The sequence below is a fragment of the Pongo pygmaeus genome, chromosome 1 (assembly GCF_028885625.2).
Source record: "Pongo pygmaeus isolate AG05252 chromosome 1, NHGRI_mPonPyg2-v2.0_pri, whole genome shotgun sequence".
NCBI lineage: Eukaryota > Metazoa > Chordata > Mammalia > Primates > Hominidae > Pongo > Pongo pygmaeus.
The window spans coordinates 188,377,820-188,391,625 of NC_072373.2; the positions used below are offsets into that span (position 1 = coordinate 188,377,820).

General features: G+C 37.7%; 1 protein-coding gene across 7 annotated transcripts in view; it reads left to right on the top strand.

Moving 5' to 3' along the window:
• Positions 1 to 13,806, top strand: part of FOXJ3 (forkhead box J3) — a 158,395-nt gene that overhangs the window by 56,624 nt on the left and 87,965 nt on the right. For 6 of the 7 annotated variants that reach the window (XM_054492501.2, XM_054492486.2, XM_054492516.2 and 3 more), the window contains one exon: positions 3,294 to 3,618. In XM_054492501.2, coding sequence (XP_054348476.1) covers positions 3,294 to 3,618 — 325 coding nt within the window. Of the gene's footprint in view, positions 1 to 3,181; positions 3,619 to 13,806 lie in introns of all 7 variants that reach the window. The other variant, XM_054492509.2, reaches the window with a different exon arrangement.

Consider the following 13,806-nt stretch of genomic DNA (forward strand, 5'->3'; position numbering starts at 1 on the left):
ACGGGGTTTCACCATGTTGGTCAGACTGGTCTCAAACTCCAGACCTCAGGTGATCTGCCCACCTCAGCCTCCCAAAGTGTGGGGATTACAGGCGTGAGCCACTGCACCTGGCCTAATAAGTTTGTGTCTAAAGTTATTGGTGATCTGGCCAAACCTAATGGTCATCTTTTGTGCTCTCCACGCTTGATGGAGAACCACAGTAGCCACCAGCCTAAGTACCAACAATGGGGGCACTTTTTGCTTCACTACCAAGAATGCTGTATATAAAATTTAAGAAACTGCAAACAGAACAGAAGCCCCACTTTTTTAGAGTTTAAATTTGAGATGTTTTTATAGTGTACTTAAAATTTGCTCTTGCGGAACTGATGAATATAAGCACAGTGGAATAATTTTTACACATGATGGCTTTGAAGACTAGGGTCCTTTTTCTTTCCAGTCTATTTAAATCTTCACTTAGCTGAAGTTCTTCAGCTAAGTCAATCTTAACTTAGCTGAAGACTTAGCTAAGTCAATCTTAACTTAGCTGAAGACTTAGCTAAGTCAATCTTAGCTGAAGACTTAGCTAAGTTCTTCCTTCTTTACCCTCAAGGCTTTAATCCATGTTGTTTATTCCTTTTCCTGAACCTTCATAGCACCCAGAGCTCAGCCGTGTACTTTTATTCAGTTCTTTGTTGTGTCTGAACTTCTTTATTGGATTATAAGTTCCTGGAGGACAGGAATTTTACCACACTTCCTATGTGTGTATTTTTATTTTATTTTATTTTTTACTGTAACATAGCTCTTTACACATGTATAATTTATGCATCCTTGTTAAATATATAACACATAGTAAATACCTGTATTACTGAGATTCTTATAAAGTCTCATTACTGGCACTGGTGGAAGGGAGCAGAAGGCAAAGATGGTTCTCAGTAGGGAGCACCTGCAATAACAATTATATTCCAATTTGTAATATGCTTTTGTATGAAAATGCATGTAACTGGCTGCTTTGAGAATTTGAACAAAATAAAGCTCTACTCCATGGAGACTTGATTGAGGTAAATTGGATGACAGCATGGTATAAAATAGCCAATCTTTATTGAATGAAATGTGAATAATAATATAAGCAACTACTCTTATTACCGATACGAGTAGTTAACATTTGTTGAATACTTATGACTTGCCTAGCACTGTTCTGAATACTTTACATCAGTGAGGTGGGAACTATTTAAATTTTTTCATTTTACAGATGAGGTATGTTTAGCAAAACTACCAGATTGGATATCAGGAGATCTGGGCTCTGGTTTTCGTGCTACTGCTAACTACCTGTGTGAAATTGGATGAGCTTTAACTGCAGTTTTTCATTACTGAAGGGATTAATCTCTGATCTCTAGGGTACTTTCTCTACTGTTTTGACATTGTGTGATCTCTAAATTATCCTATCTTCTTATTCTACAAGTCCCTATAACTTCTTGCTGGGAACAGGCATTTCTGGTTGAGATTGTAGAGTAGGATAGTAAGTTTTTTTTTTTTTTTTTTTTTTTTTTAAAAGATCTCTGAAGATGCTATATAGATGAATTTAAAGTTCAGGTTCAGAGGAATGTGTACAATAGAGATGGAGGGAATTTGAGAAAATGAGTAAGGTAAAATTATGGATCAACATACACGAAAATCAAGAGGACTCAATTTACTGGCAGTGCAGGTAGAATCCTCGTGGTTGTCTTCTGATTTATAATGGCTTTTGCTAAATGTGGTTTACTTTATAGTGCCCTCCCAAGATACTCCTAGACTAATATTATTAACCAACACTTACTGAGTATTTCTTTTGTGCATGTTTTAACACATTTAATTTTCAAAGTAATATTTTGACCATAAGTACTATTGTTGCATTTTACAGATGAGAAAACTGGGAGGTAGAGGTAATTAACATCTTCACAGTTCTACAGCTTATAACTGTTAGAATCAGTACTTAGACTCTGGGTCTTCCTTACCCCAAACTCCCTGTTCTTTATTATTCTCTGTTGCCTCCAAGTTGTTCAGATCCTATACGTAATATTCAAGGCTGCTTTTTGTCAGGAGCCGTTTGGAATGAAGGGGCTATATGGGATTTTCATAGCTACAAATGTTTTCTTTTGACTTTAAGTCAAAAGAAACCTTTAAGTTTTTTTTTTTTTATCTTGTTGTCCTTTTTTCCTTTATTTTGATATCACTTAGAAGTCTTTTCATTCTTCTCTACTTTATTGTCAGTCATTATTCCTGCTTCTTTGATCCCAGAATAGAAGGGCTTATATCCTCTGCTGAAAGTTAGCAATTCCAATGTGAAGTGTCAAGCCTTGTTTCTATTTCTTATCTTCAATTCTTAGAGCAGCTTTCTCCTTTTTCGAGGATATGTGTTAACCTGGCAGATTTAGTTTTCTTTCTTTGTGTGGTAATGGTCTGAATTTTTCAGCTTTGGAGAGAAATACACTACAGAATTCAAATCACTGGACGTTTGCCCAAACCTGTCTTTTAGTTTTTAATGCTTCTTTTCTTGCTGACCATTTATGTGATTTAATGCCTTATATTCTGTACTCCCACAATTTCAGTTAGTTTTTGTAAACCTGTTCCTTGACTTGTTTTTTAAAAAAAGTAACTCCCTGGTACTGCCTATTTTATTTTTCTCTCACTCATCAGTGTCCTTGACTTTGCATTCCTTTTTCCGGTCAACTCCCCCAGCTAGCTTGTCTCCTTGCTATTCTTGTATACCCTGCTTTACTCTTCCTACCTCCTACCTGCATAAACTCTACCTTCTTTCCTTCATGCAGATTCCTGTGCCAGTTTCTCAGTTACTTCTCTGACCTCTTGCCTCCACCGTACTTTTTGGTAATTTGTTTTTATGACTCTCCTAAAATTTGTGTAACAGAAATGCCAGAGGTACATTTTAAGCTTTTAACGGCTTGTGGTGGTGGTGGTGAGTAAAAGAGTTGGGCTGCAGCTGGGTTTTTCTTACCAAGATCCTGTTGCCCTCTTAAAGAAACAGGCAGCGATTTTTAGAAAGATTGGCATCGGAACCACTTTGTTTGTCTATATTTGTTCTGTATTTTAAACAGTTTTAAAACCAAGTTTGTTATGTTTTGGTGAGGAAAAAATAAAAAAAGATTGGAAATGTTGATCCCTTAAATATTTGGTTTGCTCATTAACATACTCAATCTTTTTCCTCCAGATCTAACTCAGGCTTTTCCTCACTTTGGAACTCCTAGATTTGTGAATATTGGATATTTTGAGAAGCAGGGGTTCTTTCCTTGATATTGACTAAGGAGTCTATTTACCTTCAGGATGACATCTGAACTGGAGAGCAGCCTAACATCTATGGACTGGTTACCACAGCTCACCATGAGAGCAGCCATCCAAAAATCTGATGCTACACAAAATGCACATGGAACAGGAATTTCTAAGAAGAATGCACTCCTTGACCCAAATACAACTCTGGACCAGGAAGAAGTCCAACAGCACAAAGATGGGAAACCTCCATACAGTTATGCCAGCCTCATTACATTTGCAATTAATAGTTCACCCAAAAAGAAAATGACTTTAAGTGAAATTTATCAGTGGATTTGTGATAACTTCCCATATTATAGAGAGGCTGGCAGTGGTTGGAAGGTAAGGATTTTATTTAAATTATTACTTTTATGAAGTAAGCAATGATAATGTTGATTTCCACTAAAAATAAAGCTTTGTGAATGCTCATGTAATTGAATATGAAATTTTGATCTCTAGTGATTTTTAGGATGTCAAAAAGTTTTTAGCTTAGGTGAATAACTTTATTTTTGGTAGATTATTAGTGTATTGAAGCTTGATTATGTTATAGGACTGATGTAGCATAAAGTAAGAGCAGGGATAATGTAGCGTTCACTGGAAACCATACCTGCAGTTCAGGTGAGTTGACAGTGAGCCTAAAGTGAAAAACAACATAGTATTGCAACTAGTACTAACTGTCTTTATCAGTCAAGATTTTTTTTTTTTTTTTTTTTTTTTTTTGAGACGGAGTCTTGCTCTGATGCCCAGGCTGGAGTGCAGTGGCGCGATCTTGGCTCACTGCAAGCTTCGCCTCCCGGGTTCACGCCATTCTCCTGCCTCAGCCTCCTAAGTAGCTGGGACTACAGATGCCCACCACCACGCCCAGCAAATTTTTTGTATTTTTAGTAGAGATGGGATTTCACCGTGTTAGCCAGGGTGGTCTTGATCTCTTGACCTTGTGATCCACCTGCCTCGGCCTCCCAAAGTGCTGGGATTACAGGTGTGAGCCACCGTGCCTGGCCAAGATTTTTTTTTATTTTAATTAGAGACAAGGTCTTGCTCTGTTACCCAAGCTCGAGTGCCTGAGCACGCCACCATGGCCAGCTAATTTTTAAATTTCCTGTAGAGATGGGGCCTTGCCCTGTTGCCCATGCTGGTCTCGAACTCCTGGCTTCAAGTGATCCTCCTGCTTTGGCCTGCCAAAGTTTTGGGATTACAGGTGTGAGACACTGTGCCTGGCCAAGACTTTTTAAAAAATATTTATCTTGAAAGAATTTTAGATTATTGCAAGAGTTGCAAAAGCAATACAGAAGGTTCCCATGTATACTTCATCAGCTTCTTCTAATGTTAACTAACATCTTACATAACCATGGTACAATTATCAAAACTAAGAAATTGACTGAGCATGGTGGCTCATGCCTGTAATCTCAGCACGTTGAGAGATGAAGGCAAGAGGATTGCTTTAGGACAAGAGTTTGAGACCAGCCTGGGCAATATGTATTGCTCATGATTAGATGTTTTCTTGTAATTAGAATGAGGTAATACATTTTTGGGAAGAATAATACAGATATGGCCTTTTGTGCATAACGTATCAGAGGATAGATAATGTAAATATGTCTTAATGGGAATGTTAACTATGATTCTTTGGTTAAGGGGATGTCTGCCAGATTTCTTTATTATAAAGTTTACTGTTTATCACTTTGTAAATAATATGTTTTGGGGGGATGCTTTGAGCATATGCAAATACAGTAAGTCCTCAACTTTGATAGGTTCTTGGAAACTGACTTTAAGCAAAACAACATAAAATGAGACCAATTTTTTTCCTCATCAGCATTATAACGAAATGATGTTATTTGAAGACGTGCTATACTTTTGTTTGACTTAATGTTGCAGTTTCCAAGAACCCCATTAGCAGTGCTAAATGAAGACTTACTGTACTTTATTTCTTAAACTTTTATCCATTAATTTTAGCATTCATTGGTAGGTTATAACTGTAGCAATTATTACTCTCTCCCCTCTCCTCTCCCCTCCTCTCCCCCCTTTTTTTTAAGGCAGAGTCTTGCTTTGTCGTCCAGGCTGGAGTGCAGGGGCACCGTGTCGGCTCACTGTAACCTCCATCTCCTGGGTTCACGCAATTCTCCTGCCTCAGCCTCTCGAGTAGCTGGGATTACAGGTGCCCACCACTGTGTCTAGCTAATTTTTATATTTTTAGTAGAGACAGGGTTTCACCATGTTGGCCAGGCTGATCTCGAACTCCTGACATCAGGTGATCCACCTGCCTCAGCCTCCCAAAGTGCTGGGATTACAGGTGTGAGCCACTGTGCCTGGCCAATTATTAGTGTTTTTAAATGGTGATTGTCTCTTTTCCTTAATTCCTTTGACATTTATTAATTGATATTCTTCTGAAAAGATGAGTTGTTCCGTTAGTCCCTTTTATTCATTCAATCATTTATTTATAATAGTATGCACTCATAGATGTTTATTCTTTGTGCTATTGTTGTCATTCAAATTGTGCAACTTTGGCCACTGGGAGCTCTTACAGGCTGGCCCCATACTTCTGTTTGCTTAGCACTTTCTTTTTGGCACCTTGAGATGTTCCAGGGCTATGTTGTATCTTCCTTGCCCCTGGAATCAACCATTTCTTTAAGGAGACTTTTGAGGTACTAGTTAATTTATGTTATACAACAAATAATTCAACTTTCTTTTTTTAAATTTTTATTTTAAGTTTTATTTTGTTTTTAGACAAAGTCTTTTCTCTGTCAGCCTGGCTGGAGTTCAGTGGTATGATCCTAGCTCACTGCAGCCTCAAACTCCTGGGCTCAAGTGGTCCTACTGAGTAGCTGGGACAACGGGTGCGTGCTGCTATGCCCACCTGGCCAATTTTTAGGGTCTTGCTATGTTGCCTGGACTGGTCTTGGCCTCAAGTGATCTGTCTGCCTCTGCTTCCCAAAGTGCCGGGATTATAGATGTGGGCCACCGCTTTCTTTCGTCTCTGCACATGTTATATTCATATTCTTACATAGGAATTAACAAGTCGTGTGCTGTGTGGGGTGTGTGTATACATGTAGAGGAAGGGAGTTATGGGGCTTTAGGTCTATCATTAGATGGTAGTTACTCTTTAGTTTCTCTTAGGCCTTCCTACTTCAACACTTTTGCCTTTTTCATTTGACTGGGTTTATTAGAGACATTTGCTGATTTACTGTGCACCAAGGATGTGCTGTGCATGATTCCCTTGTAAGGGAAGAGATTGTGCCTCATTGAAGTTTTTGTATCTCTTTCTCTTCCATACCTTAGCACACAGTGCTTCCATTTAGTAAGCTTCAATAAGTGCAGTTTGAATGAAAGCATGAATCTTGGTCCCAATCTACCTTTTTAGCTTTATTTTTTGTACCTTCCTTTCATATACTTCTCGCCATTCCAGCCTACTAGCTGTCCCTGTAAGTAAGCACATCTATTTCCTTCTTGCTTTTGTTTTTCTCTTATTTCTCCTTGGACCTTGTCTCTTTTGCTGCGCCCCCCCCCCCCCCTTTTTTTTTTAGTTGATATTGCCCTATTATTTCAGCTCATGTATTATTTCTCATCTCCCTATAGAATCAGTCTCTTGTGTTACCATATGCTTTATTAATAACAGTATTATAAACTTAGTTTTTTTGTTCAGAAATCTTGTTTCATTAGTTTTTGTTTCTGTACTCAGATAACTCAAATGATAGCTGCTTTTATTATTTTCTGTCTGCCAGGCACTATACTAAGTGCCATCATTGTCTCTTTAGGCCACACAATAGCCTTATGAAGTAGGTACTATTATTTTCCAAATTTTAAAGGTAAAAAAACTAAGGATTAGAGAAGTTAAGTAACTGTGTAGAGTTTCTCAGCTAGAGAATGATAGAGTCAGGATTTGGTACCAGACTTGGTAGATGTAGAGATTTTTTTCAATGCTCATGTTCTTAACCATTACACAAGATGCATAATTCTGCAAAAACTATATTAAATACTTATTAAATTTAATTTTCCAGGATAAACTCCCCTCAACTGGCTGACTCAGTATGAGAAGTGATTGTTAACAGTATATTTTGAATAGGAGTCTACCCTAACAAAATGTTTCAGTGGAGGATATACCTAATAAAACTTGAATGAAACATGAATCAATGCATCATTCTAAGCAAGTAGTAGTGGCTCTATTTAAGCTGTGCTTTCTGGCTTTACCCCTGGGTACTGTAGAGTTTTTTTGTCAAGATTTAGCCTGAGAAAAGGCTAGAAAATTTTGATAAACCTGTGTGGCAATGAAAACACGTGGTGGCTAGGGAGTAGAAATGGCTAAAATTTGAGTATGTGGCTTAGAAAGCCCAATAAGAATTCATGGGTCCGTATCATTGATTGTAAACCTAAGTGCCTGCAGATGCCAGATAGGTGACGTAAATGGGGAAAGCAAAAAAGGTGCCAGACTAAAGAGTGTGTTTAATGTAAAAGGAGCAACTATGTTCTAGTCAGTTACTGCTTTTTAGGGCACATGGCAGATCTTCCAGTTTACCCCGCTCCCCAAGAAAAGGGAACTCTGGATTTTGTGTGTAATTTTCAAATTTTTAACTGTTGTCAACTAATTCTGATTTTCATGAATCTCTGCAGGCCGGACATAAGTCTTGTGTCTGGGTTCAGCCTAGGGAGTACTAATTTGGAATCTCTGGTCTACATGATATCCTCCTCTTTTCTGCTTTTTTTTTTTTTTTTTTTTTGAGTTGGAGTCTCGCTCTGTTGCCCAGGCTGGAGTGCAGTGGTGTGATCTCGGCTCACTGCAAGCTCTACCTCCCGAGTTCAAGTGATTCTCATGCCTCAGCCTCCCGAGTAGCAGGGACTACAGGCGCATGCCACTATGCCCAGCTATTTTTTTGTATTTTTAGTAGAGATGGGGTTTCACCATGTTGGCCAGGCTGGTTCCGAACTCCTGACTTCAAGTGATCCGTCTACCTTGGCCTCCCAAAGTGCTGGTATTACAGGTGTGAGCCACCACGCCTGGTCCTCAGCTGATTTTGTCTTTCATTCGATAATGTGAAAAGGATTTATTTATTATCTGCTCTTGTGAAGCAGTATGCTAGGCTTTTGCAGTACTATGAAGCGTAGCACAGGGCCTAAGGGAGCTTACAATCTTTATTAGATGAGAAGAATACATATAAACAAGTAATTATGCTGTATAAAAACCTCTGTAATAGAGGAATCCAGAGTGCTGTGCTATAAATAGTTGACTAATTGGCCACACCTACTGTGTGTAAACTATAAAAATATCCATTGTGTATGTGACCTAGTAAAAAGTGTTAAATGAAGGGTACAGTTAATGAGTTTATGGGGAGTATGATAATCTAAATTGAGTGGTACAGAGAGTAAATGCCACTAGAGTACAAGGAAGTGGGGAATCATAAGATAGCCATTGAGGGAAGTGGGACTTGAGCTGTGTTTTGAAGAAGAGTTAAGATTTGTGGAGGTGTTTTTCAAAGTTCAAGTGTTAAGAAGCACTTGGTTATAGTGGTTTGCAGTAGAGAGTGTGATAGAGTCAGAATATGGAGATCCTATGAATATATGAATGCCAAACTGAAGAGCTTGGTCCAAATTTAAAGAATAGCATATAAAGTTCGAATATTGTTTTCCTCATTAACTTGTCTGGCTTCATTTTTGATGACATCTACCTGAGAATGCCAAATCCATTCTGTTGATACTTCTTGCCAATAGCCAGCCCAAGTCATGGGTCTGAAACTGTTTTAGATGTAGTGATACAGTTTCAATGGGAAGAAATAGAAATAGAGAACTAATGGGTAGAGAAGGATGATGTTGCTCTTAGAACTAGAAGATCCTGAGAGAGATGATCTGGTCCTATCTACTGCTTTAGGCAGACTTTTAATATTTCCAGAGATTGCTATTAAAGTTTCCTTTACCCAGTTTTTAAGTATTTGGTGCCTAGCACATGGCATGATCACTTTTAATTTTATTTTTATAAACATAGAAATATTTTGAGCACTTTGAGTGGAGACAGATGGAACCTAGTTTATCTTCTCCTTTGCACAGGCCTTTTTCTATTTTACTTCCCATTCACTCTCCTTAGATTTGTTTAGAACACTTCAGCAGTCTGCTGCTAACTCTTCTTCAGGTATGGAGGAGATGAGTTGTGGGAAAATGGGAGGTCACTTAGAACTTGTGAAGTTAGCGTGTGTTGGTTGAAGAGAGGTTTGGAGAAAGATCTTAAAGTGACTGTCGCCACCTTTCCAGAAATGCAGAGTCAACTTATGCAACACAGAGGACATTATGTTGCCCCTGTTGCTTAAAAGGACTCAAATAGAATTTTAGTAAACTCCCTTTCATTTCGTGTCAGGGCCTTGAAGGGAGATTACATATTAAAAATACCTCTTTGGATATTCCATAATTGAATGATTTTGTATTCTGAACTAGAGGAAAAGGAATTAAATTTTCAGGCTCTGTGCAGTGGGGGCTCATGGCTCATGCCTATAATCCCAGCACTTTGGGAGGCCAAGGCAGGAGAATACTTGAGACCAGCCTGGCCAGCATAGCGAGACCCTGTCTCCACAAAATAAAAAATAAAAAAGAAATTAGCTGGGCGTGGTAGTGTGTCCCTGTGGTCCCAGCTACTTGAGAGGCTGAGGTGGAAGGATTGCTAGAGCCCAGGAGGTTGAGGTTGCAGTGAGTTGTGATCATGCCACTATACTGCAGCCTGGTGACAGCGAGACCCTGTCTCCAAAAGAATAAAATAAAAAATAAAATTTCATGGTATTCACTTTGAGGAAAGTTAACTTATTAAGTTGTTGAAGTTTAGGATAATTTAAAAAAAGAAAAATACAAAAGTGTGTGGGTGTATTGTTCTACTTTTTGTGTGGGTAAAAAAGAAATAATATTATACATTATGTGTTTGCTCATTGTTGTGAAGAGAAATTTAGGAATTTAAACTAGAAATGTATTTAATATAACTACCTCTAGGGGATAGGTGGGAGCCAAGGTGGAAAGGATGTAGAAGGAAATAAGATTTTGAGTATACCTTTTTGTATAGTTTTAACTTTTGAACCCAAGTACATGTTTTTACATATTTAAAAAAAAATCAAAAGGGATGAAAAAAGGAAACCCTCAAAGAGAATGCAGGCAGAAACAAGCCTAACATTGTTTTGAATTAATAGTGTGATCACACAGAAAAAAGCAAATTGAAGAAACTTTTGGTATATACCTTATATACCTTCATGGCATACATTCCAAGGCCAGAAATAGTTACAAAGAAATCATCAACTTAGTAGATTTGTGTTCTGTAGTGGAACTTCAGTAGAGGCAGTCTCTATCTCCAAAAAACCCCTAGGAAAGAAGCTGGGAGGGAAGAAGTTAGAAAGTTGAGAGCAATTCTGAAACCATTTTAGGTAGGGTAGAACAAATGAGTACTTACACTGATTTTTGGGGGGACCTGTAGGGACAGAAACCAGGACTCACAGAAGAAAGAATGGATAAGAATGTAGCACTTGGTTGGATTGGAGGTGGCAGTTTAAACTCAGCTTTAAAATAAAAATTACATAGAATGCTTTTAAAATTAGAACTGTCAGGTCACTACTCCAGAGATTTTAAATTAGGTGCCTTAGATAGAGCCTAGGAATCTGCATTAAAATAACATTTCAAGTAATTCTAGTGCAGATAAACTGTAGTTTTGAGAAACTGCTTTTGGGGATGGTGTTTTTAAGGCCAATCAGCATGGCTTCATCATATTGATTGATTAGGTGATTGAAAAAAATCACCTAATTATTTCTGCCTCTCCACTTCACCAACTTCTTTTCTTGGGGTTATGGGAGATGGGGACTACCCAAGCTGTAAGGTCTGAAGTAACCTCTTTGTGGGTTTTATGTGTATGTACAAGTCTTGGCTTTCGTATCTCAGTGTTTTTACATTCTAAATAGGTTTTAGGTATTTTTTTTCCAACAGATATGTGATTACCCTTTGAAAAACATTGTATCCTAGCTTTTGGGTTAAAAGACAAGGTTCCTACCCTCATGGAACCTATTTACATTTTGGTAGAGAATACAGCATGGAGGGGGAAGACCATTAAACAAACAATTGCAAAGGTGATGAGAAATTCAGGATGACAAAGTTTATTACAGTGGAATTTAACTAATCTGTGAACACCAGAAAGGGCTTCCCTAAAGAACTGAAGTTTAATCCAAGAATGAATTGAAAACTGAGTAGATTGATTTAAGTGAAGAAGATGGAGTAAGGCTGGGGGGCAGTAATCTTTGCGGATGTAGCAACTTGTGGAAAGCTTAGAACCTGAGAGAGAACATTGGAGGGGATGAATGTAGAAAGCAAGATAGGGTCAGATCATGAAGAGTCTTTGGAGGCTTAAGAATATTGGATTTTGTCCTAAGTGCACAGGAAGTTTTTAAGTGAAGGGGTAACACCAAAATTGCATTGTGAAGACATAACTCTCTGCAGGGTGGAGAATGATGGAAGCAGGGCTGAGAGGAAGGGAGACACCAGTTAGGAAGCTGTTGTACTAGTTTTGCTGAGACTGGTTCCCTGGACTGAGACAGTCACAGAAAAGATGGGGTAAGATAGGCAGATCTAAGGTAGGCTTAGTAAGATTTAGTGATAGATTTGTTTTAGAAGGTAAGAAAGAGACAGGAGTTAAGGATGTTTTTTAGGTTTCTCATTGGAGCAGTTATGTGAATAATAATGTCTTTAAACTGAGAAGGGAAAACTGGAATAACATCACATTGGGCATAAAGATTGAGTTTAGTTTTAAATATGTTGAGTTTGAGGAGTTTCTGGAGATGTGCAGCTGATAGTTGGAAATATACGTTAGGAACTCAGGAGAAAGGTCTGTGCTGGATCTAGACAGATTTAAGTGATTTATCACAGGTGGCCATTGGCTGTAGATGAGATTGGCTAGGCAGCAGATGTAGAAATGAAAAAGACATAGGGCAGAACCCTGAAGATTTCCAACATTTAAGCTTTTTGTAGAGGAGGAAGACTGTAGAGGTGTGTACTTCCTTTGAAGTGATGAGTTCACACTGAGCCATTTACTAATGATACTTGTTTCTTCTGACCATCTTGATTTGTATTTTCCCCTCATCTTGAACTTTTAAGCTGGGTAGGTGAACTAGTTTGTCTGATGCCTCTTTCTTTTTTCATGTCTTATTTTAGATTTGAATTGTGTATTTTTTATGATTCCATTTTATCGCCACGATTCTATTATTAGTTATCCCCTTTCTAAATTTTTTTTAGTGATTACTCTAGGGTTTACTATATACATCTTAGTTTATTCAGGCTGCTGTAACAACAAAAAGAAAACCAAAAACCTAGAGTGGGGGGCTTACAAACAACAAATGTTTATTTCTCATAATTCTGGAGGCTGGGAATTCCAAAATCAAGATGCCAGCAGATTCCGGTGATGGCCTGTTTCCTGGCTCATAGATGATCCCATTCTCATTATAACCTCACATGGTAGAAAAGGGAAATAAACTCTCTGAGGCCTCTTTTATAAACACTAGTCTCATTCATGAGGACACCCTTCATAACCTAATCACCTTAAAGGCTCCACCTCCAAATATCATCACATTGGGAATTAAGTTTCAACATGAGAATTTTGAGGGGATGCAAATATTCAGTTGATTGTAACATCTTTAAGTTACTGCACTCTACCTTCAAATAGTATTAAATCATTTCATGTATAATGTAAGAATTTTATAAACCACGTCTTTCCAGTTCCTTTGACCCATCCTTTTTGGTATTGTTGTCATACATTTTACTTTTACATAGTTCCAAACTCCGTAATAAATTATATTTGCTTTATACAATTTATGTTTTACAGTCTGAATATCTTCATACAGTTTTTTTTTTAAAGCATTAAATCTACCTTCATTTTTTACCATTTCTGGCACTGTTCATTTATTTTTGTGATCTGCATTTTTGTTTGATTTCATACTTCTGCCAAAAGAACTTCCTTATAACAGTGTCAGTGAGCTGAAATGAATTTTTTCAACTTTTGTTTGGAAGTCTTTATTTTGCCTTTATTTTTGAGAGATATTTTCACTGCACAGGTTTTTTTTCTTTCAGTATTTTAAGATGTCACTCCATTGCCTTCTGGCTTGCATAGTTTTTGAGAAGTCCACTGTAATTCTTATCTTTATTCCTTTATATGTAATCTGCTTTCTCTGGCTGCCTTCAAGATGTTCTTTATTTTGATTTTTTAGCCCTTTCACTATAATTAATATGGGGATGTGGATTTTTACTTTATTCTGCTTGGTGTTCTCTGAAATTCTTGCATATTTGGATTGATGTCTTGCATTATTTTTTGAAGATTCTTGACTGTTACTTCAGATTTTCCCTCCGCCCCATTCCTTTTTTTTCTCCTTCTGGGACTTTAATTGCACTTATCATCACACAGTTCTTGGATGATCTGTTTTGTTTTTGTTTTGCTCTTTGTGAATGTACCAGTCTCCGTTTGGAAATTTCTGTTACTCTACCCTCAAATTCTCTGAGCCTTTCCCTAGTTGTGTCTAGTTTAATGATGAGCCCATCTGA